This window comes from Globicephala melas, unplaced genomic scaffold (assembly GCF_963455315.2).
Source record: "Globicephala melas unplaced genomic scaffold, mGloMel1.2 SCAFFOLD_99, whole genome shotgun sequence".
Taxonomy (NCBI): Eukaryota; Metazoa; Chordata; class Mammalia; order Artiodactyla; family Delphinidae; genus Globicephala; species Globicephala melas.
In genome coordinates this window covers 712,025-738,306 of record NW_027207274.1, presented here as the reverse complement: position 1 = coordinate 738,306, position 26,282 = coordinate 712,025, and the positions used below count along the sequence as shown (strand labels likewise).

Genomic DNA, 26,282 nt, shown 5'->3' with positions numbered 1-26,282 from the left:
TGCACTTTTGCATTTCATGGTGCCTTTTAGAATTAACTATATCTTTTTTTTCTTTAATGTCGTGAACTATGTTTTGAAATATTCAAACACATGAGAAAAAGGCTTATTGAAGTAAATATTCTGCAATTAGTATTTCTCATGCCACTTATACCATGATTACATGAAATGTAAAATCACTGCTTTTGAGTATTAGGAAAAAAATAGAAGGAATCATAATTATAGGCAAGTTTTATTAGGAAATGTTTAGGTTAACTCTGAAATTCAAGTATAAATAAGATTTTTTTAAATCTCAGTTTATAGTTATCACAAGTATGTGTGATAAGTTAAGTTTTGCTAACCAGTAAATTGGGGTGGTCCTTGAATCTTCCTTTGGCAGTTCCTCCCCTTCATTCCAAATCAATCAGAAAGTCTTACAGACTCTACGTCCTAAACCTTTCTTGAAGCCCTCTCCTCCACCCTATTTTTGCTGGCATTGGGCTCATGCTCATTTTTTCTTCATTTGAGTGCTCACATTCTGGCCTCCCTTCTGACTCTCCACATTGTTGCCAGTGTGATTGTTCTGAAATGGAAATATGGTCATTCCTCTGCAATTCACATCTGTCATTGAGTTCCCAGAGCCTAGCTTGAAGTCAAATACTTGTTGGCAATATATTTGAGAACATTTTTGATCTTACTCCTGCTTGCTTCTCAGACTCATCCCTGTCTGCCTACAAAACCTCTCTGCTCTGGCTCTGAACTCCCTGTCATCATTCAAAAGTTCCATGAGTTTTCACAGCCCTGCAAGTTGCATCTTCCGTTGCCACTGCCTGGAATATATTTCCCTCAGCCCAATCCTGAAAAATAGAACTCATTTCCTTTTTTTGCCTATATTTTTTCTTCAGTTCATGATTAACATTGCCATTTTAAAAAACCTCAATGCAAAGAATTTAATTTGCACACCATAAAATAATTTAATATTTCTGTATAAAATATTCTTTTATTTCCCATTTCAGAATAACTAAACCATAATATCACATGACAGTTTTTCTCAGCTGATTTCACTGATTTTCCCCCAGCAGATAAACAACTTACCTTGAGTTAAGCACTTCCTCCTCTGCCCTTTGCTGCATGCCGAATAAAGCTCTGATAAACATCTTCAGGTATTGCATGTGGCAAACATTCTAACATGTCCAGGAAATTCTTAAAGCCAGAGACTCTCTTTGTTCGTTTCCATTCCCTAAATGTCTTGGATACTTGCTACATGGCAAGTACTCATGTAATATTTGTTTAGAGAATGAACGATAGCAAATAATTGAGAATAAAACTTGATTTTTTAGTGTTATTTTGAAATTTTTTTATCAAAATGAGAGAACATAACTATTCAGTTATACATTTATCCTTGGTCATGTTCTTGCTTAAATCGTGTAACTATTAACATACAGTTCACTCCAACAGCATTTTTATGTTCCTACGTATTAGGTATTTTGTTGTTTGCTTGGGAAACTCAGATAAATACAACACTGACTCTTTATTCAATGTTTTCTTATTATAAGTGAGTGATGAAATAATAGTTGGTACTATTCACTGTACTCTGTGCCACCTACTATTTAATCACCTAATAAGATACTTCGAGGTGAAATTTAATCATCAGCAGTCTTATTTTGTATATGTGTGTAAAATAATTTAAATGCATTCAAAATATGCATTGTGTTGTGGCAATATAGATAAATTTATGTATAAAAAGCATTGGATATAATGGTTATTCAATTAATATTTTGGATTGGTTGAATATATCACTAATATGAATGAGTAATTCATACTAATATAATCCTTTCATTTCAGCTGAGCTCTCTATATTTTCTTCTGTTTTGAAGAGAATGGCACTTCAGTATAATCACAAAAAGAGTGAATAGATGGGATTGCATAGTCTCAATCAACCTACTTTTTCCATGCAAAAAATTTAAAAACACGTAATTATAAATTTCCTATATTTCACAGTAAACATTATTGTTCAAATCTTAGAGTTACAACAATATAAAATGTTAGTAAAATCAATGTTTTGTTGAAATTATAGTAATTCATGTAAGATTTTTTAGAAACTGACACTAGTGAAAACTCTGAAGTAGTGTAGTTTTTTGGCATTTATTTTTCAAACTTCCAATTGGAAACTCAATCACAAAGGACCATCCACAGAGCCACACACTATCTACCCTGATTGCATCTCATGATCCTTACTTCCCTGCCTCCACTAAAACACTGAGTTCTGAGTAGTAATTTTTCAGGGTTTTGATCTCTGATCTGTGCCTTATAATTTGATGAAAGTAATTTTTGAAAGGTTAATATGTCAGGACATTTTTTGCAAATGTCCTAAACAGGTTCTCTTGTATTACTATGATTATTAGTTTCATAATGCTGCCATAACAAATTGCCACAAATTCAGAGACTTAACACAGGCATTATCTCACAGTGCCTTCACAGTCTGAAGTCTAGCTTCCTTGGGTCTCAGAAGGCTAAAATCAAGGTGCCTACATGGCTGTGTTCCTTTCTTGATGCTTTAAGGCAGAATCCACATCCTGGCTTGTGTGAGTGATTGGTAGGATTCACTTCCTTGTGGTTGTAGGGCTAAGGTCCCTGTTTTCTTGCTGGTATTGCCGGTTGGCTAGACATTAGGGATCTTTCTCAGCTTCTAGAGGCTGCTAGCCTTCCTTGACTCCTGGCCGCATTCCTCCATCTTCAAACCAACAAGAGTGGGTCAAGTCCCTTTCATGCCTCAAGTCACTCAAGCTTCATCTCTTTGACTGATGATTCTGTCTTCCTCTTTAGCTTTTAAGGGCTCATATGATTACATTAGGTCCACTCAGGTAATCCAGGATAACCTTCCTAATATAAAGCAATTGATTAGTAACCTTAATTCCATGTGAAAGTCTCTTCTCAGCAGTACCTGTATCAGTGCTTTACTGAACAGCTAGGAAACAAAAAATCTTGGGGAGATATTTTTACAATTCTGTCAACCACTTCATGTAATGATTTTTTTTTTCTTCTGGAAAGTATATTGAATAAGTTAACTAAGTAAATAGTGAGAACTTTTTTAGCACTTTATCCTATGATGGTTTTCTTTTTCAAAGAAAGAGTACAAACAAGGGAGAAAAACATAAAAGAACATTCTTCATTCTGAGTCTCTCTCTCTCTCTCTCTCATTCTCTCTCATCCTCCTCTTCTCTCTTAGTTGTTTTGTTGCTGTTATAAGTTTTTCTTAAACATGCAGCTTCTGACCAATGTCATTGAAGGCTCAGGTACATTCTATCTTCCTGCTTCGCCATTTTTAGCATGTGGATTCCATTCTCCCATTCATAGTATGGTTGATAATCTTCTAACAACCTGCCATTATTCCAAGCATAAAGAAGAAGGGTGGAAAAAACATAAAGTGCCTAAGGGCAAAAGCATAACTGCCTGCCTATGGAGCCTCACCATTCTTCAAAACATTCTCCAAAGCTCAACTCAGTGACTTGTTTCCATCTAATTGTTGGAACCATGCTACATTGCTTTCCTTAGATGAAAGAAGACTAGGAAAACAGTGGGGCTGAATAGATTGGGTTGATGAACACCATTGTATCTGACACTATCATCAGACAGAGGATAGTATGGTTTATATTTGAATATTTCTTGTCTAACATTGAACAGAGAAAATAAGGAAATTTGTGCTCATCTGACCAAACTGTGCCTTGGTGTCCTGAAATTAATTTTATGTGGATTGAAGAAATCAATAATCACTAAATTTCAGAATGGAATTTCAATTTTCATTTAGTAAATCCTAAACCATATGTAATATTTGTTTAAACTGTTAATCTTTCTCAAAAAATATTGAAGTTTTTAATGTTAACTTTATGGGATTAAGCCAAAGACATCAAGAGTGTTAGAAATTCCATGCCCTATATATTGTGAAGTGTGGAATGGTATAAATATATGATCTTTTGTCTTATCACAAATTATAATAAGCTTTTAACTTGACTATCTGTTAAGTTCTGTAGCTTTTCTAAAATTAGGATTAAGTTAAATTTGAGCTAATATATTCTAATCCATGTAAAATTTACATATCTGATTTTGTGACTTTTTGTGACTATCCTTCAAATCAGCATTTCTATAGCAGAGCCTATCTACCAGAAACAACAAAATTTAAGGCATGTTATTTTGTACTTTCAGTGATCTTAGTCCTTGCACTTAAAAAAACTCCCTATCAATATACGTTAATGGGAAGACTTTGTAATGTAACAAAAAAATCAACAATGTGTTTTTACTTCACTGTTCTCTTGTCTGGGTGGCATAGTGTAGATGATGGGTAATAAAAAAAAATGAGATTCAAAGCAATTATTTTCCAAACTGCTGGCATTGAAAAAATTGTAGTCATTTGGAAACATTTAGGGCTCTGAACCAAATGAACTTACTATTATATAAAATGCAAGAATCAAAATACATAACAGTAATCCCTGAATGTCAAGGGCAAATCACTTAGCTATAATAATTTTAAGTCCTTGAGCATTTATTATAAAGCATACTGACAATGTGAATACACACCTGGCTATATATCTCCCAATAACACATTGATTTTCAGCTATTTCAATAATGGTATAGATCTCAGCATAGGACTGTTCTATGATAGAAGCAATCATTCTAAGTAAGGTATGTATTTAAGGTTATGTCAAGTTGTGAGAAACTTACTAAGTACTTCTGTTTAAAAATTTCCCTGTTTAATATGTTAAAACTTTGTTTACAATATTCCAAGGGTATTTTATTCCAAAGATCTTTCATCATAAAATATTTTCAGTGTAACATTTACTATTACATGACAATTCAAGCAGGTAATACATACTTAAGAATTTACAGTTTGTCAGAGTCAGATGTGAAGTTGTCTTTCTTAGAAAGTGACATCTAAGAGAAGACTAATGTTCCAAATAATACAATAGTACTGCTATATACAGAAAAAAACACGTTCTTAAAACAACACAAAACAAAATTGGTAAGATGCTAGAAGAGCAGATACTTGAAGAAGGATGATTGCAGGCTGGCAATGCCATGTGAAACAACACTGCACTGAAGAAACTGGAGGAGTCTGCATGCCCTGAAGGACTCTTTCTTCATGAACCCCATTGGCCTCTCACAGCAAAGGGTCTAAAAAATCAACTAAGAAGTGTCTATGGTGATACAGACCGGAGAGGGGAACACAGTCATGTGGGTGGGACAAGTATATGCATCCTGATGCTTCCTCTTTATTTCCACAAGACAAAAGTTTTAATCAGAAAGAACAGTGACACTACTGGCCTTAGGGTATATTAAGGCCAGTTTTAACGAGCTTACATGATAGGTGAAACAATCATTTGAGGGTAGAACCTGATTAATTAAAGGTATATTCATTAAAGATATAACAATGTATATTTTAAATTAGCAGGAAATTACTACAAACTTTATAAGAGATGTATAAGTAATAAGTCAATAGTGGAGGTAAAATGATATACTATATAATGTTTATTTAATGCAAAAGAAGGCAGAGCAAGAGTATATAATAAATTAAATAAATACAAAACAGCTAGCGATTTAGTAAAGTTTTTATCCAACGACATCCGTAATCACGTTACTTATGAATGGCTTAAATATAACTTTCTTAAGAATGCAATTGTCAGATTGGATCAGACAGCAAGATCCAATTCTACTGTGTCTATTAGAAATGCAGTTAATATATACTGATAAAGATAAGTTAAAAGTAAAAAGATGGAGAAAGACATGTCATGAAAATAGCCCCCAAAACCTTGAATAGCTATGTTAATATCAGAAAAAGCCAGCTTCGGAACAAGGAATACTATCCAGAATAAAATGGGACAGTATATCATCATTAAGGGTCAATTCTCCAATAAGACATAATGACCATAAATATATATATATATATTACTGATAACAGAGCATCAAAATAAATGAGACAAAAATGGAAGTTAGTAAAACAAGTTGGCAGTTCTAAAATTATAATTGAGACATCAAAAATCCTTTCCCAGTAATTGATAGAACAAATAGGCAGAAAGACAGTAAGAGTATAGAAGATTTGAACACTATCAACAAAAATAGTCCTAATTGACATTTATAGAACAATTCACCCAACAGTAGAATACACATTATTTTCAAAGACATATGAATACTCAACAAGATAGACCATATAATAAGCCAATAAAAATATCTCAAACAATTTAAAAGAGTAGAAATCATAGCTACATTTTAATAGCATAATAGAATTTAGCTATAAGTCAAACAGGAATAAATCTAAAAAATTCTCAAATCTTTAGATATTAAACATCTCATTTCTAAATAACCCAGGGTTAAAGGGGAAGTCTAAAACCAATGAAAAAACAGTCTGTATGAAATACAGATAAAAATACAACACATCAAAATATGAGGGATACAGCTATAGCAGTGCTTTCAGGGTCATTTATAGTATTGAATACTTATATTAGGAAAGAAGAAGTGACTCAGATCAATAATTTAATTTTTCATCTTAAGAAATTTTTTCTTTTTTTTTTTGTGGTACGCGGGCCTCTCACTGTTGTGGCCTCTCCCGTTGCAGAGCACAGGCTCTGGACGCGCAGGCTCAGTGGTCATGGCTCACGGGCCCAGCCGCTCCGCGGCATGTGGGATCTTCCCGGACCAGGGCACGAACCCGTGTCCCCTGCATCAGCAGGCAGACTCTCAACCACTGCGCCACCAGGGAAGCCCCATCTTAAGAAATTTTTAAAGAAAAATAGAGAAAACTAAACCCAAAGCAAGTAGAAAGAAGTAATAAAGAATGGAGAAGAAATTAATGAAATTGAAAATAGAAAAATAAAAAAAAAATCAATGCAAATAAAAGCATATTCTTTGAAAAGTTCAATAAAATTCACAAACTTCTAGTTACAGTGACCAAGAAAAAAGGGAGAAGAGCTTCCTATAAGAATGAAAAATTTCAATATCAAGAATGGAAAATAAAGGGACATTGTTACTGGCAACATCGGCTCTAAGAGGAGTCCCGTAGATAGCCTGTGACCTCAGTGTTATCACAGAGTTGGAATTCAGAGTGGTGGATTTGGAGCCCTTAGTCAAGTTCATTCCTGGTATTTGGAAGTAAGTGAAGAAAATTCTCAGTCACAACTGTGAAAACGTCGTTATAAAAATAAAAGGAATATGGGTTGTTCTAGATGACCAGAAATTCAATATGTGATCTTTTATTAGATCTTGGATCAGAACTAAGAAATAAAAACAACTAGAAAAATATTCAGTGGCATATTTGGGGAAAATTGTTATATTGAACACATGACATAAATATTAAAGAACATTTTGTATATCAGGCTTAAATTTTCTGGATGTGATAATTACATTACAATTAGATAAAATATCTTAAAAAAAAAATGAAATACAAGCTAAAATATTTGTGTGAAGTATCAGAAACTTAGTTTTAAATAATTGATAAATATGTAATCAAAATGTGTATTGTTGTGAGTGTATGTTTAGGTAGACCGAGGGTGAGAGATAAAGGATATATAGCAAATAATGAAACCTGGAAACTCTAGGTAAGGGATATAGGAATGCAAACTTCTAATTTTTGAAGGTCACATATTTTTATACTAAAATTTGGGTTAAAAATAACAACGGTTTACAGTACATTCTTATGGTTAGCAGTTTATAAAAAGCCAACCCACTTCACAGTTCTTATAATTATTTTTTGCTGTCATACTGCTCAAGTGCCTTAGCCATTATAAATCTGAACTCTTCACCTTCCACCTATACCTCATCCAAATGACACATAAAATCTTTAGTGATTGTGGTGTTCTTATTGCTTTCAGTTGAGGGTAAAATTCAGTTCCGAAATTCCACCTTGAAGATTAGCATTCTAAGTACAAACTGGTAGCTTAGTCTTTCCAGAAAGCTGAGCCTGAGGCAGAGGAGTTATGTTCATTTCTAGGGAGCAGAAGTGAAAGACAAAGTGGCAAGGAAGAAGGGAGAGATGATACAAGTATAGATTATTGAACTGCCTACCACTAAGTAAGACAAATTGCAGAATACCATGATTACTCTCAAAAATCCATACTAGCTTCATTTTGGGTCCTTCTATTGGAAAGGATAAATAAGACTGAATTTACCCACAAATTACTGAATCCTACTTTTCAAAGTTTATCCCTTGGGACATTAACTCCCACATACTTTCAGGTTGTGCAAAGGAATGTGCCAAAAGAGGTCCTGTAACAGCTCAAACAAAGAAGTCGTCAGACAGGGAGTAAGAGGGGCACAGTATGGGCGTTTTGCAAAGCACTGTCAGCTTGTGCGTACGTGAACATTTTTATGGTTCAGCCCCAGCTTATGGTCACCCTGGGAACAGAAACAATAGACAGTGAGATGGAGAAGATCGGAAGGATGGAGTGTGCATGTGTGTGTGTGGTGGTGTGGGTCGTGGAGGGAGGGGCTGTGGGTGGTGGAGGCTGGACTTATGGAGTCCTTTGTAACATAGAATAGCAGAAGGGGTGACTTGTCATTTCCAAGATTAGGCTGTAAAAAGACTGGCTTCCATCTTGGCTGCTTTCTCTCATGCTTTCTTGGATTTGATCACCATGTTAGGCCACCTTGTCGAGCAGCCCTGTAGGAGGCTCATGTGTCGAGGGACAGAGACTTGCCAACAACCACATGAATGGACTTGTAACTGGATTTATCCCTCCTCACTTTGAGTCTATAGGTGTGACCAGAGCCCCAGGTGGCCTACGGACTATAATTTCAGTATTGATGTTAGACAAAGGCACTTAACTAAGTCACACTCTGATCCCTGACTCTCAAAAACTTAGAAAATACATTTTTATTGTTAGAAACCATTAAAATTAGGTAATTTCTTACACAGCAGTAGATAATACACTCTCCTATCTCATTCCCCTTTGTGGTCTCTGCCTCAGTCACCAGGCCCTAGGCTCTCCATTGTGCCCTGTTTTCCCTCATGCCTGGAGCTTTCAAATAGTGCCACCCATGTAAAATAATATTCCGTAACACTTCTAGTTAACTGCAGCATTTCTCTAAAATCTGAACTGCTAATCACATGCCCCGTGGCATACATTAAAAGCTTTCTGTATTTTCTTGGGTTTCCCTGGTGGCACAGTGGTTAAGAGTCTGCCTGCCAATACAGGGGACAAGGGTTTGAGCCCTGGTTCGGGAAGACCCCACATGCGGAGCAAATAAACCTGTGTACCACAACTACTGAGCCTGCGTTCTAGAGCCCGCAAGCCACAACTACTGAAGCCCGCGTTCCTAGAGCCTGTGCCCCACAACAAGAGAAGCCACTGCAATGAGAAGCCCTCGCACCGCAACAAAGAGTAGTCCCCGCTCGCCACAACTACAGAAAGCCTGTGTGCAACTAGAGAAAGCCTGTGTGCAGCAACGAATACCCAATGCAGCCAAAAATAAATAAATAAAATAATAAATTTATTGAAAAAAAACTTTCTGTATTTTCTTAATGGAACCTATCCAATTTGGAATTATATTTCTGTATGATTATTTGGCAAATGCCTGAGATTACCAGTAAATTGTAAGTTTAATGAGGCAAGGTTTTGCTTTTTGTTTTTTTCACTCCAACACTCAATGCAGTGCTTGACACAGTTCTTGATTAATATACATTTTTTTAATTATCATATGATTATATGAGAGGCATAAGTGGTATAAAATTTTAACAATTTACAGATACATTACCTAGAAAATTTTAGTAATGTAACAAAAAATTAAAATAAGCAATGTGTTAAATTGGTGATCTAATCATATACCAAAATTACTTCTCCTAATAAAAATTGATAAGAAACATCATAGAAAGAAAAAAAAAACTCTGTTGCAATAGAATAAAAATTTACATATTTAGAAATAACTCATTCAATACATTTTAGAAATTCAATAGATAAAATAGTGAAGCATTTTGGAGAGTCTTCAAAAAAGATATGACTAATGGAAGTAAATACCTTGTTCTTGTATGGGAAGAATCAACATCAGAAAGGTGTCTTTCTATTAGTCATGTGATACATTAACATGGTACATAGTAATTATATAAATATATGTTGTTTTCAACTTGCACTATTAAAATTATGATTTTAAATAGAAGTGTCTAGCAGGGAGGATTATGGGAGAAGTCTCTGTTGTCAGAGAGTGCTGATGCTTGCTACTTACAGGACATAGACAAATAGCTTCTCTTTTCTTAGACTAAATTCTTTATCAGAAGTATAAACTTAATTTGTAGGAACTCAGATTTTTTTTTTTTTTTGGAACTCAGATTTTTATAAGGATTAGTAGAAACCATTAAAAGAAAGTTCATAGCAGACTGACAACTATAAAGCTATTTGTTTGCTCTTGTAATTGTTATTATTACTATTACTCTCATAGTTAGCATTGCTGCAGCATTATCAAATCTGATTAACTATTTCTGTTGAGCTCTTTTATTGAGTGGTAAAATGAGTACATACTCTCTTGGAACAGTGTCTCTCATTAGAATTACCTGGGGATTCTTGTTAGGAATTTAGTTTCTTGTGAATCTCATTAGGATATTTGGAAATGAGCACCAGGAATGCACACTTTAAAAAGAAACCGAGGGCTTCCCTGGTGGCGCAGTGGTTGACAGCCTGCCTGCCGATGCAGGGGACACGGGTTCGTGCCCCGGTCCGGGAACATCCCACATGCCGTGGAGCGGCTGGGCCCGTGAGCCATGGCCGCTGAGCCTGCGCGTCCAGAGCCTGTGCTCCGCAACGGGAGAGGCCACAACAGTGAGAGGCCCGTGTACCGCAAAAAAAGAACAAAAACAAAAAAAGAAACTGAGGTGATTTTCCACCCACACTCAAGTTATGATTTGTAAAACTCACTGTATTACCTTTTGAATTAAAGTTACATTCTCTGTGGGATTTCTATTCTACACCCAATTTAAATCTAGGATATGTCTATTTCTAATTATTTCAAACCAATTAACTTTCCTTATTTACTAATAAAATTCACATTTACTTTATTAGTGTATTTTTTCTTGCTTAATTTTTAAAAACACTTTTAATGTGGATGTATTAATCATACCTTTCATTTTAATTAATGATAAACTGGATTCCAGAAAACCTAATGTAATTTTATTAAAATTAATCATAATGAAGTTAAAATAATCACATTTAAGAATGTGCATTTCCTTCTAATAGGGATTAGATTTCAACTGCTGTTTATATGTCCATGTATAACTCATAGAACCGTACTCTGTATTAAACTCTGATTGTTATTAACTGTTTTTTCTCTTCCCTCACTGTGATATTACCTAAAAAAAAAGAGAGACTTGGGGTTTCAAAATGGCTGACTAAGGGCATGTTTTAATCTCTTCTTCCTTCAAAAATCCCATTGAGATTATAGAAATCACAAAATATAGTAAATAAACAGTTAAAGACTTGGAGGTCCTGAAAAACCATGAAAAGTCCCTAGTAAGAATCAATTGTTCAGTTATTTCTGAAGGATACAGAGCCAACAAGATCAGATTGCCTTGAGAGGATAAACCTAATCTGAAACTTCCACAACCCAATATAAGCAAAATTAAGACACTTCAAAATAATGTGATTTCAAACGTCCTTAAATGCATCAGGTCAAGAAATATATGGGAAACTAGAGAAGACTGTCCTGTTAGTTCTGTTAACTGTTAATTCTGTGCCAGTTACCTCTTAACATTTTCTGTATCTAGAGGATTTGTCCCAGAATACGTCTCCAAAGAGATCAAGTATGGCAGGTTCCCAAAGTGTTGAAGCTGGAAGGAGAAGCTGAGAGGTGTGCTGAGGAAAACTTCTGGTCATCACCATAGAAAAGGCTATTTCTTCCTGTTCAACAGATAAACCAGACCAGACTCAAGTTCATAATTACAACCACAGCTAGAAATCACATAAAGTAAAAGTGCATCTGCTGTTTGGAAAAGAAAAATGTTTAGTGTTGTGCTGAGTGAAAAAAAAGAAGCCACTTAAACAACTACTATTGATCAATGCTAACTACTGTTATAAATTTACACAGAAAAATCCATAATGACCAACTATCTGAGGGGAACATAGAAGAGGAACACTTGGACATAGTTGAGCTAATGAAAGAACTGGAGCTAATGAAAGAACTATCTATTAAGGAAAGAAATTAATGGGAAAATAAACACAAATAACTTAATAAATATGCTTAGTAATGTTTGAGAAGATAGCATTCCTGAAAAATATGAATATGAAACTTTTCTTTAAGGGAGCTTAGGAATTTAAAATAAGTGCATATGCAACCTCAGTAACATATATCCTACTAAGGGATAGAGAGAATATAAGAGAAAAATGTATTTAGATAAATAAATAGTACAACATATCACTGAATTAAAAACAACCCCAAAAACCCTGTTAAGATTGATGATGCTTTCATCTGAAACATTCAGACAAAATTAATGAACAAACAAAATAATAATAAATTGCTACAAACTCCTAGAGAAAAGGAATATTTACACTTTAAAAGTCACATTTTCTTTATTATCTGATGAGGTAATAAAACATGTACTGAGAGATGACCCCATTCTCCAAAACAATATAGCGACGTGTGCAAGTGTGGTCAAAAAAAAGATATTGCAAAAACAACTCTGTAACTAATTATGCAAGTATAAAAAAACAAATATATTGAAGAAATATAAAAATTAAAAAATAAAGTACATACATATTTTTTTCAGAAAAAGAAAATTAATCACACAGATAAGGTCAGTAAAACTGAAAATAAATTTATATATAAAAAAACTATATATGTATGTACATATATATGTAAATAGCAAAACACAGCTTATGCTAAATTGTGATAGATAATTTTATGTGTCAACTTGCTTGACTGGGCTGAGGGATGCCCAGATACCTTGTGAAACATTATTTCTGGGTATGTCTGTGAGGGTGTTTCTGGAAGAGATTAGCATCTGAATCAGTAGACTGAGTCAAGAAGATGGCCCTCACCAATGGAGGGGGGCATCACGCAATCCACTGAGGGTCTGAATAGAACAAGAAGGCAGAGGAAGTGTGAATTTACTCTCTGTTGGAGCCAGGAGGTCCCTCTTCTGCCCTTAGATATCAATGCTTTCGGTTCTCAGGCCTTCAGACTCAGACTGGGACCTACGCCATTGGCTCCCCTCCACTTAGCCTTTGGGTTTGAAGAGGAACTACGTCACCAGTGTTCTGGGCCTCCAGCAAGCCAACTACAGATCGCGGAACTTCTCAGCCCCCATAATCACGTCACCTTCATAAAAAAATTCTCTCTGCATATCTTTATATCTGCTGCAGGCTCTGTTTTTCTGGAGAAAACTGACTAAAACATAAATACTTTTTGACAACACTACTTTGGAATGTAATGCAATTTAAGTACTAAATATTTGTATTGCAAAATAATACAAGTTCAATGCAATCACAGACATAAAACATTTTCTAGCTCCTTCAAGCAATGAGTTTTTTTTTATATATATAATTTATTGCATCTTTCCTCATGAATTTAAAAAGATACTGAAACCCAGCAGGACCCTATGGGGCTCCTGGGCACAAAAGCCTTTCTGTACCCCCTTCTCTGAGTTCCAAAGGCCAGGTTCAAACAGTTGCTAATCAGGAGAGGGGGTGGGGGATGCAGAGACAAGGGAGGAGCAGTCTAGAAACAATAGTACAGCCTTGAGGGCAGGGTCCTGGTCCCCCCCCACCCCCACCCCACCCCCGCAAAGGATATTCATAACAATATCTTTGAGCTCTTCTGCAGAACTAAAACCCTCACCAAATGGAAGATGTTAACTACTTGATGAAGCACTCTTCATTCCAGAGAAGGTAACAGTTTGCCCATCACCACCTGATGCCAGATGATATTTGGATTGAAGGAATGCACAGCCCGATCCTTATCAGCAACCCTGCCCCCTTGACTATAAGACTCTTCACAACACCCCCTCCCTTTTTGGACACACAGTTTTGAGGACATTATATCGCTGTGTCCCCCTTTGCCTGGCAAAGTAATAAAGCTATTCTTTTCTACTTCACCCAAAACTCTGTCTCTGAGATTCAATTCGGTGTCAGGGTACAGAGGCTGGATTCGGCTTCAATACCACGCACCCATACAAAAACATACATACACACAAACACATATGTAGATGTGTTTGCTGTTTACTTCTATAAAGAATGGAAGCAAACTATGCACAGTACTCTGAAACCCGCATTTCCCACTTAAACATCAATCAAGATATCGTGTGAGGATGGACATACAAGTCACATATAAAAACGGTAATATTTCTGTATTTATATGTACTATCATTTATTCCGCATTTTTACCATTTAAGAACGTTCATGTTGTTTGCTGTTTTTGTTTGTATATATAAAAACTTATAAACAAGAAGAGATATTTTAGATGGTAGGACCAACCCTTGGGTTTAGAGGTAGGGAGGGGAGAAGGATCAAGAAATTCCATGCAAAATGTATTGCTATGTTATAGGAGAAGTTATGCATAGTGATATTTTTGTTATTTGTTTGTTTTACCAGGGATATATACATAGATGTTCATGCTGCAGTTAAAGTTGTTTTACAATTAGATACGGTCATTTCAGTTACCTGTGATGTCGAAAGCTCAGCTTCTCTGTACACCAGTGCCGAATCAAACCTCGGAGACAGAGCTTTGGATAAGATAGAAGAGGATAGCTTTATAACTTTGCCAGGCAAAGGGGGACACAGGGGGCTTTCTGCTTCAAAAAACTGTGTGTCCCCACCCAGGAGGATTTGATAAGGAGTTTTATAACAATGCTTCCCAAGGGTGGGGTTGCTGACAAGATTAGGGTGTGTGCAGGGTCTCAGTGGCAGGTCTCCTAATCTAGATGAGCTTTTCTGCTCCCTTTAATCTTGCCTCAAGTGGTTTTTTGGCTCCTCCTCCCTTGATTAGCAACTGTTTGAATCTGCCCTTTGGAACTCAGGGAAGGTCAAGGAGGCTGGAGTCTCGCCGACAGGAAATAGGGGACAAAAAAGACACCTCCGTGCCCGGGAGCCTCAAAAGGGCCCTGCTCGGTTTCACATGTACCACTTATAAAGAGAGGATAGATATTTTTAAGTATTAGAGAAAAATAAGAACCATAAATATAAAATACAAACTATTTCTAGAAAAGTTTTTAAATTGGAATACAAGAAAATGCAGAAACAAGGGAAAAAGCAAAAGAATGTCAATGAAAACCAGACATAAGATGAAGTATATTATGGATCATAATAATTGTGAATTGATATAAAACTTGCATTAAAAGACAAATTTTCCTAGACTGACTACTTAAAATTCTATCACTATATTATCTATAGTAGACAAATCAAAACCAAAATTTAAGACATTTAAAAGTATCTCCATTTATAGACCTGGAAATTTTAAGCAAGATTAAAACAAGATTTTCAATGTAAATCTCAGTCAAAATAGAATTTACGGTAAAAATGCTTTAAAAATCAAGGGGTTTGCTTTATATCCCTAAAAATTATGATAAACAAGAACAGAGAAACATCACAAGTGTGTAAAACTTGCACAATATAACACACTTGTGAATGAGGGAAATACTCTAAAAAGTGGAATAAGAAATAGAAAATAGAAAATTCTAGCAGTTAAGACATACTTAAGAATTTACAATTTGTTAGAGTTAGATGTGACGCTGTCTTTCTTAGAAAATGACATCTAAGAGGTAACTAATGTTCCAAATAATGCACTAGTGTTACCGAGTCCAAGCTCGCTCTGCTCGCCGCGCTCGCCGCACGACAGGCCAATAAATCGGGACAGGAAGTGGTGAGGCAAGGAAGAGAGATTTCATTCAGAAAGCCGGCAGACCGAGAAGATGTCGCACTAGGGTTCCCAGAAAAACCATCTTATCGGGGTCTGGATGCCAGTTTCTTGTACAGAACAGAGAGGGAGAGAAGGTGAAGAAGTAAAGTACAAAAGGCCATTTATCTTGCAAAATAGGAAGAGATGTGTTAATTTCTTCTTTATCTGCAGCTATTCACAAGTGGGCAGGGTCAGATCGGCTCCCTGTGAGCTGAACAAAGGCAGTTTAGTTTAACATTCAGGCAGAGGGGCAGTGTTCCTTGAGGCAGGCCATTATGTATGATATAATAATAAAAGCAACGAAAAGCAAAGGTTAAATTCAAAGAAACAGATCTAACCTGGAGTCCAATTTAGCTCTTCACTGTTACAATAGTACTGTTACATACAGATAAAACAAGTTCTTAAAACAACACAAAAGTAAACAAAATTGGTAGACACAGCAGGAAGCTGGTAAGAAGAATTTAGTTAGAAGGACAGACATTTGAGGAAGGTTAATTACAGGCTGGGAATGCCATGTGAAACAACCCTGCACTGAAGAAACTGGGGGAGTCTGCGTGCCCTGGAGGACTCTTTCTTCATTAAATCCATTGGTCTCTCACAGTAAAGGTCTGAAAGATCAACTAGAAATGCTTATTAGTGGTGCAGACTGGAGAGGGGAACACAGCCATGTGGGTGGGACAAGTATATGCATCCTGATGCTTCCCCTTTATTTCCACCACAAGACAAAAGTCTTTAGCTAAAAAAACAGTGACAATGTTGGCCTTAGGGCATTTTAAGGCCAGTTTTAAAGACCTTATATGACAGGTGAAACAACATATCACCTATAGGTAGAAACTGGTTAACTAAAGGTCTATTAATTAAAGATATAACAATGTATATTTTAAATTCACAGGAAATCATTACAAACTGTATGACATGTGTAAGTAATAAGTCAATAGAAAACAGTTTTGTTCAAATATAGCAAAGCAAGCAAAAAACTAAGAGGAGAAAACAAAGAAGGAATTATATTGTTAGACCTGCGCGGTCTCCTAGGAGTTTCGACTCGCCCAGGAAACAACAAGAGTCGGAAATCGATGCAAAACGCAAGAGGTTTATTGAAGGCCGGTGCACCGGGGTTCCTTGGTCCTCACGCAGGAGGTCGAAGAAGGAACCATTTTGGGCGCGAATATGTCAGTTTTATAGGTTCCCACTTCCCCGTATGTAAATTATAGATTTGGTTGTGTTCTCCTGCTGATTGGTCCCGGCTTAGGCTCGGACCAGAGAGGGAACTTGTCCCCAGCTGCCTGATTGGTCTTTGACAGACACCTTTTTTACATTTTGTTTATCTCCCTCCTTCTCCCCAGCTTCCTGATTGGTCTTTGACAGACACCTTTTTTGTTTATCTCTCTCCTTCTCGGAAGGGGGCCGGACATCCTGGAAATTCACCCATTGTCTAAGAAGCCCCTATTGTCTGGAGAGTTCTTAATCATTAGCTGGAACAATGTCCCTCGAGTCCCACATTTCCCCCTTTTTCTTGTGACTATTGATTCCAATCATGGAATCTCAACCTTCTGTTCGTAAACTTTGGTACTGTTGTCTTAACATTAGAACTTGTACAGTACTGATACGTTCTCTAATAAATGCTATCAAGCGATTTAGAACACATGGTCCAAAAGTTAAAATCAACAATAAAATAATAAGAGGTCCCAACAGAGTAGAGATTAAGGTGGTAAACCAGGGGGACTTATCAAACCATGATTGAAACCATCCTTTTTCGTTTTCTCTCTCCCTTTGCCTTTTATCTAAGTGTTCCCTGAGTTTATCCATGGTTTTGGTAATGGTTCCTGAATGATCAATATAAAAGCAACATTCTTCTTTTAGAGCGGCGCATAATCCCCCTTCTTTAAGAAACAGCAAATCTAGGCCTCTTCTATTCTGCAACACCATTTCTGAAAGTGAGGTGAGTGATTCCTTTAGTTGAGTTATGGAACTTTCTAATGCTCGAAGGTCGATGTCTACAGCCTGTCTTAAACTTGCATAATACTGGGGTTGTTGTATGAGGGCTGTGGTTCCTGTTCCAATCCCGGCAGATATTCCTAGTCCTAGAAGGACAGCCAATGTGAGGGTTACAGGTTCTCTCTTCCTTCTTGTTTTTCCCTCGTATTCATCTAAGAAGGACGAATCTGAATGATAGATAAGTCTAGGAACTAATTGCACTAGCACACAAAAATCAGCTGAATTGTTGAGAACCTCTAGAGAGACCCAAGGGGTTAGCCCCGTGTTACATGCCCACCATCTATCTTGGGGAGGTACAAGATATCCCGAGCCTGAAATCACGACAAAGGTGTCGATGGGACTGGGGAGGTGTTCCTATACAAGTACCATTTCCAGAAACCGAAGACAGAGTTAATTTACTGTTCCCTTTCTGTTTCCATCGACAATGGTCCGGGGAGCTGACATTAGTATAATTAGAACTATATCCTATAGCATCATAATAAGGGGGAGGGGCAGCATAACAGAGCCAACATGATTTTGTAGCCTCCGGGTTTGTAGCATTAAGGACCGTAAAGGCTGCCTGCACCAAAGAAAGCATCCTATCCTGAGGAGTCCCAGGCTTAACTGTGGGTTCTTTGGATCCAGAGGTTTCATTAGTCTCATTCTTTGTTGACGTAGTTGAAGGGGCCGGGGGAAGCAAAGGGGGGCCAAGTACGGGATTTGGGCCTATTGATATAGGAGCAGGAGTCTCAATCTTTAGCTTAAGGGTCATTAATATTCCCAAATCATATCCATTCTTGTAAAATCTAATGCCCCATGAGTGGCCATTTACCCATTTTTTATCTCTTTTTCCAGGATTACTAAAGGAAATTTTGAGGGGGTGGCACCATCCTGAACATTCGGGGGCGACGGGTCGGGGACCCCTATAAGAAGTATGAGTGTAGTTGGCTGTTACTGTAATAAAATCCCAAGTTGAGGTGGGTCTCCAATAAGTATCTCCTGTGGTTTCACATCCCCAGTTTTGGCAATATAAATTTTCAGTTCCCCCACATTTATAATTCAGGGATCGGGTGCAATGGAACCCGGGGCATACATAGAAGGAGAGGGTTCTGAGCCAGCTTCTTCGGACCTGGTTTTTACAACCCTCTCCGGAGTAATCAGCTTTAGTTAGAAGTTGGGACGGAGCATTATGCTGATCATAATAACTCTCTAGATCCCAATAGGGAGCTCCTATGGCCAGTTTACAGACATCAGGAAAAAGGTCTGGCCACCAGGTCCAGGGAGGGGCAGTATGGCTAATGGACCAGGTTATATCTCCAGTTTGAGAAATTACCTGCCAAGTTAGACGTTGGGACAGGTGAGGGCTAAAATTACTTACAGTCAGTAAAGGCAGTAAAACCAAAATTATAAGTCTTAGGTTCGTAGAAGCTTGAGTTTGAGCGGGTTGTCTGTTCTTTGGGCCTGCCATCCTGATGATGCCGCCGCTGGTGCAGCTTTCACGTGTGAAGCATGGATCCAGGCAGCGATGCCGTCCACTTTTATGGCCGTTGGGGTGGTTAGGAGGACGGTGTATGGTCCTTTCCATCGAGGTTCCAACGTCTGGGTTCGATGCCGACGGACGTATACGGAGTCTCCGACTTGGAAAGGATGAGTTTCTCCCGGTGTTCCCGGTTGGTAGGCCTCGGCGAGTTGGGACCATATCTCCTTTTGGACCAGTTGGAGTCCCAATAGCCTAGCATACAAGTCAGTGTTATTTTGACAGTCTGGTTTTATTTCTTCTCCTAAGGTGAGAAGGGGAGGTGGGGCCCCATATAGCACCTCAAAAGGAGTAAGATGGTACCGGGAAGGTGTATTCCTAACCCGGAACAGGGCTAAAGGAAGGAGCACCGTCCAATCTGTACCGCCAGTCTCCAAAGACAATTTGGTTAGGGTCTCTTTTAGAGTTCTATTCATTCTTTCTACCTGACCTGAACTCTGGGGTCTATATGCACAATGTAATTTCCAATCAGTCCCCAAATATCTGGCCACATCCTGACTTACCTGGGCGACGAAGGCTGGACCATTATCAGACCCTATTACCTTTGGTGCTCCAAATCGAGGAAAAATTTCTTCTAAAATCTTCTTGGCTACTACAGCAGCTGTTTCTTTCTTTGTTGGGAAAGCCTCTATCCATCCTGAAAAAGTGTCTACAAAAACTAAAAGGTATTTATTACCGTACCTTCCAGGACGCACTTCGGTAAAGTCCACCTCCCAGTAAGTTCCTGGGCGGTCCCCCCTGAGTCTCTTTCCAGTTTCAAGTTTCCCTTTGTGAGCATTTACCTGTTGACATGGGACGCATTCCTGCACAATTTGTTCAGCTAATTTTGTCATTCCAGGGGTTTCGTACCCGGCTTTTTGTAACAAGGCTACCATCTTTTTAGTCCCCAAATGTGTCCATCTGTGCATCTGTTGTAACATGGATTCTGCTTGCTGAGGGGACAAAGTTCCTTTTGTTGTGGCCGGGATGATTTCTTCATCGCGGCCTGGTTTTTCAGGAACTTTATCTGACAGTCCTAGAATGACTTCTCCCGATGCTATTTCTCGGGCCACTTGGTCAGCCATATTATTTCCCCTAATTATTGGGGTATTTCCTTTTTGATGTCCAGGGCAGTGGATGATACTGACTTTATTAGGAAGCATGAGTGCAGTCAACAAAGCCATGATTTCGTCTTTGTTTTTAATTTCTTTGCCACCTGAAGTTAGTAGCCCTCTCTGTTGGTAAATGGCACCGTGGATATGAGCGGTAGCAAACGCATATCTACTGTCTGTGTAGATGTTTACTTTTTTATTCTCTGCCATTTCTAATGCCCTCGTCAGGGCAATTAATTCAGCTCGTTGGGCTGAGGTCCCTTGTGGTAGCGCCGCTGCCCATATGACTTGTTTTCCGTCTACCACGGCTGCCCCAGTTCGACGCTTACCTTCCTCCAGGAAACTGCTCCCATCCGTGAACCAGGTGAAATCAGCATCAGGGAGGTGCAGGTCCATCAGATCTGGCCTACTGCCGTGTGCTGCGGCCAGTACTTCCTGACAATCATGTATGATGGTGGAGCCTTCCAAGTCAGGATCAGGTAGCAAGGTGGCTGGATTGAGTCCTGTGGCTGGAGCAAACTTGATGCGATCTGAGTTTAGCAACAGGGTTTGGTAATGGGTCATCCTGGCATTAGTTAGCCACCTATCCGGTGGTTGACGGACTACATTTTCCAGGGCATGAGGAGCTGTTATCGTTAGATTTTGTCCTAAAGTTAGTTTGTCAGCATCTTTGACTAGAACGGCCACTGCAGCGATTATCTTTAAACAGGTGGGCCATCCTGATGCCACAGGGTCCAATTTTTTTGACAAATAAGCAACTGGGCGATTCCAGGGACCCAATTTCTGAGTCAATACTCCTTTTGCAATGCCCTTATTTTTGGCCACATATAAATGAAAAGGTTTGGTTACATCTGGCAGTCCTAGGGCTGGAGCTGAAAGTAAAACTCGTTTGATTTGGTCAAAAGCCCGTTGTTCCTTATCGCCCCAAACGAAAGGAGTGCTGTTTATCAAAAGCCCGTTGTTCCTTATCGCCCCAAACGAAAGGAGTGCCGTTTTTGGTTAGAGGGTACAATGGGGCCGCCAGCTCAGCAAACCCTGGAATCCATAGTCTACAGAATCCGGCCATCCCCAAAAATTCTCTAACCTGCCTGGCGTTTTTGGGAGCCGGAATTTGGGCCACCGTATCCTTTCTGCTCTCCGTGAGCCATCTTTGCCCCCCTTTTAATAGATACCCCAGGTAACTGACCTGTTGTTGGCATATTTGTGCTTTCTTGGCTGAGGCTCTATATCCCAGGGTTCCAAGTTCCGTTAACAGTTTTTCAGTACCCTTGATACAATCTTCTTGGGTCTCAGCAGCTAATAAAATATCATCAACGTATTGGAGTAATGTTACCTGGAGATTTGATTCTCTATATAATGCCAAATCCTGATGGAGGGCTTCACCAAAGATGGTCGGGAGTTCTTAAATCCCTGAGGTAGCCGTGTCCATGTCAGCTGACCAGACATTCCCGATGTTGGATCTTTCCATTCGAAGGCAAAGTAGGGTTGGCTCAGGGGAGAGAGTCTTAAACAGAAAAAAGCATCTTTAAGGTCCAAAACAGTATACCACGTATGTTGAGGTGGAAGAGTGTTCAGGAGGTTGTAAGGGTTTGGAACTGTGGGGTGGAGGTCTGCCACCCGTTTGTTTACCTCTCGTAGATCCTGCACCGGCCGATAATCATTTGTTCCTGGTTTCTTTACCGGCAGGAGAGGGGTGTTCCATGCTGACTGACATCTTATTAAGATGCCCAAGTCTAGTAGCCTCTGTATATGGGGACGGATACCGTCTTTGGCTTCTCTACTCATGGGGTATTGACGGACCGTTATTGGGGTGGCAGTTGCCTTGAGTTCCACTAGCACCGGGGGCCGATTTTTGGCCATCCCCATTGCGGCAGTTTCTGCCCAGGCTTGAGGGAACCGAGTTACCCAATCTGTAACATTAACTCGTGAGGATGAAGGCTGCTCGTATAATTTATATTCATCTTCTAATTTCATAGTCAATATTTGAAGTAACCTTCCTTTATTATCAGTTATGGTGGGACCTTCTGGCTGAAAGTGGATTTGAGCCCCTACTTTGGAGAGTAAATCTCTTCCCAGCAAAGGATAGGGGCATTCCGGAATAATCAAAAATGAATGGGTTACTCGTCCAATCCCAAGATCTACTGTCCTTCGTGTGGTCCATGAATATTGTTTATTCCCAGTGGCTCCTTGTACCCATGACCTTTTAGCTGAGATAGGACCTTTTGAGTGGAGAAGGACGGAGTGCTAGGCTCCGGTATCTACCAAAAATTGAACAGGTTCCCCCTCCACTTTAAGAGTTACCCGGGGCTCGGGGAGAGGGTTTGAGCCCTGACTTTCCTAGTCTTCTTCTTCCAATGTTAAGATTTTTTTTCTGGTTGGCCTTCCTCCATTCTTTTTCTTAGGGCATTCTCTCACCCAATGTCCTTTTTCTTTACAGTAGGCACATTGGTCCTTGTCTAATGGTCGCCTTCTGTCTGCCGTTCGCCCTTCCTGCCCATTTCTATCCCCTATATTTCTTCCTCCAACCACAGTGGCCAGTATCTTACTTAAATTCCTCTCTTGTCTCTTATCTCGTCTTCTTTCACGGGCTGCCTGCTCTTTCTGCTTTCTTTCTTCCTTCTCTTCCTCTGTTTCTCTTTTGTTATATACTTTATCTGCCTCTTTTACTAACTCCTGAAGCGAAAATCCCTGCAAGCCATCTAGCCTCTGTAATTTCTTCCTAATATCAGGGGCCGCTTGATCAATGAAAGCCATTGTTACAGTAGCCCTATGTTCCTCCGAAGTTGGATCATAAGGGGTAAAGCGTCTAAAGACTTCCATTAAACGTTCCAGGAACACAGTTGGCGATTCCTGGGGCCCCTGAGTTACTTCCCTTACCTTAGCCAAATTAGTGGGCCGTCTGGCCGCTCCATGGAGACCCACCACCAGAGCCTGACGATACATTTTCAGGCGCTCCCTACCTTCCGGGGCATTGAAATCCCAGTTTGGCCTGACGAGTGGGAAACCAACATCAATCTCGTTAGGCAGCTGGGTAGGTTGCCCATTGGCGCCTAATACATTTTTTCTGGCTTCTAAAAGAACCCGTTGCCTCTCCTCAGTCGTTAGGAGAGTATGAAGCAGCTGCTGACAATCATCCCATGTGGGCTGGTGGGAGAAAACAAGAGATTCTATTAAAGCGGTAAGGGCCTGTGGATTTTCGGAAAAAGTTGGGTTATGCATTTTCCAATTATAAAGATCTGCAGAGGAAAAGGGCCAATATTGGAGAGGTCTATTCCCTTGGCCGTCGGGGGGGGCCATATTCTCTAAGAGGTAGGGCAGTGGAGTCCGGGGAGATAGCCCTCCGGCTCCTAGTGCCCGCTGAGGGACCCCTTTCTTCTTCCATCATGGATGGTTCCCTTGGTGCCGAGGGCAGTGGAGCTGGGGGTCCTCTAGGTGGTAGGGGATTTGGGGCCGGAGGATAAGGGGGTGGGGAATCCAAAAGAAGCAAATCGGACTGCGGGTCAGGTTAAATCACCTTCGGTGGATCCGGGGCGTCGGGTAGCTTTTCCGTGTTGGGGTTTTTCTTTAAGGCTAATATCTCCGACGCTGCTGATGTGTGCGCGGACGTACCTGTTGAGGAAACAAAGGGCCGGACCCACGGAGGTGGGGAGAGAATTAAATCTTCCCAGACCAAGACATATGGTACTTGGTCTGGATGTCCGTGGGGATCTATATTAAATATCTTAGACTTCAGCAGCTTAATCTTGTCTAATAAAAAGGATCCTTCGGGGGGCCATCCTATCTGAAATGTTGGCCATTCAGAGGCACACAAAGTCTGCCACTTTCCTTTCTTCACCTCTACCGAAAAATTATGGGCTCTGGCCCGAACTTCGATCCAATGGCTTAGGGTAAGGGAAATAGGAGTCGTCACAATTTGTCCCACAGTCGTCCGTCAGAGAAGAAGAATAGACCACAATACAGAAACAGTTAAAACTCCATGAAACACATATACGCATGGGCCACCGCGAGCTCGCTTCAAAACCGAAACCTCTTCAGATTGCAGTTATCACCAAGGGAACTGCCGAAACCGAGTGAAGGGGAGACAGAGTTTGCCTCTCCTTCCAGATGAGCCACCAGGGCGTCCCCTAGGGCTCATGGACGCCGGCTATTAGCACGTCTGCCTAGCCAGAGGTCCGATACAGATTCCATAATAAGCCGATTCTTAACAGCTTTCCTCTGATAATGGCCCACAAAGAACAAGGGACAAACAGACAATCAAGCTCGAGCTTACCTGGTACCTCCAACTCCCAATGTTCTTGTGGTCCGGGGCGAGTGGAATCCCGGACGAGCCCCCAAATGTTAGACCTGCGCGGTCTCCTAGGAGTTTCGACTCGCCCAGGAAACAACAAGAGTTGGAAATCGATGCAAAACGCAAGAGGTTTATTGAAGGCCGGTGCACCGGGGTTCCTTGGTCCTCACGCAGGAGGTCGAAGAAGGAATCCTTTTGGGCGCGAATATGTCAGTTTTATAGGTTCCCACTTCCCCGTATGTAAATTATAGATTTGGTTGTGTTCTCCTGCTGATTGGTCCCGGCTTAGGCTCGGACCAGAGAGGGAACTTGTCCCCAGCTGCCTGATTGGTCTTTGACAGACACCTTTTTTACATTTTGTTTATCTCCCTCCTTCTCCCCAGCTGCCTGATTGGTCTTTTTTTTTTTTTTTTTTTTTTGTGGTACACGGGCCTCTCCCTTTGCGGAGTACAGGCTCCGGACACGCAGGCTCAGCGGCCATGGCTCACGGGCCCAGCCGCTCCACGGCATGTGGGATCTTCCCGGACCGGGGCGCGAACCTGCCTCCCCTGCATTGGCAGTCGGACTCCCAACCACTGCGCCACCAGGGAAGCCCCTGATTGGTCTTTGACAGACACCTTTTTTGTTTATCTCTCTCCTTCTCGGAAGGGGGCCGGACATCCTGGAAATTCACCCATTGTCTAAGAAGCCCCTATTGTCTGGAGAGTTCTTAATCATTAGCTGGAACAATGTCCCTCGAGTCCCACAATATCATAATAAAACTTGGTTTTACTTGATATTAAAAAGTATCTATCCATACCCCTCTATATATTAACCTATAATATATGTGTCTACGATATGAATAACATTCAATCTATTCAAACATCTATAATGTTTTACAGACATAGAATAAGGGCACTAAGAAAAATCTCACTAAATTTGCTTAAATGGCAACCATACGGATTATGGGCTGATGAATACATAATGTGACAAAAATAGTTCTCAGAAAGACATTGATGTTTCAAGAACTAACTAAAAACCAAGAAATAAATTAGCTAAGCCCTCAATCAAGAAGATAACATGAGAATAATTTTTCCAAGTCAAAAAGTTTCTGTAACAATTCAGCAGATACTTGGCTTAAAACAAGCAAAATGTGTTCCATTTATTCTCTCACAGTTCTGTCAGTATTACTTAATCTGAGTCATAGTGGCGGCAGGGCCATGGCCCCCCCAGAGGCTCTATAGGGGAATTTTTCCTTGACTTTTCCAGTTTCTGGTGGCTGCAGGCATCCCATCAAATGTGGCCCCATCATTCCAGTGTCTTTAAGTATCTCTCTGCTCCATCTTCACGTTGCCTTCTCCCCCATCTGTGTAAAATCTGAGTCCCTTTTATAGGGATACATGTGATGGCATTTAGGATAATCCAACATAATTTTCTATCTTAAGATCTCAATTTAATCACATCTGCAAATACTCCTGTTTTTTTTGCAATATAAGGTAACATTCACAGGTTCCAGGGATTAGGTTGTGAATATTTTGGGGGGAGACATTTTTCAGCTTACTACGATGCAATTACA

At 39.5% G+C, this 26,282-nt stretch overlaps 1 protein-coding gene across 1 annotated transcript; it reads right to left on the bottom strand.

Annotated features, from left to right (window-relative positions):
- Nucleotides 1–19,224: 19,224 nt before the first annotated feature.
- Nucleotides 19,225–24,355, bottom strand: LOC138842537 (uncharacterized; the record flags this gene model as incomplete). The annotated part of the gene is given in 4 exon segments (XM_070044775.1): nt 19,225–21,385; nt 21,435–21,837; nt 21,840–23,725; nt 23,727–24,355. Coding segments are annotated over 4 exon segments (5,079 nt in total), but the record flags the coding sequence as incomplete, so codon positions are not given.
- Nucleotides 24,356–26,282: the final 1,927 nt, after the last annotated feature.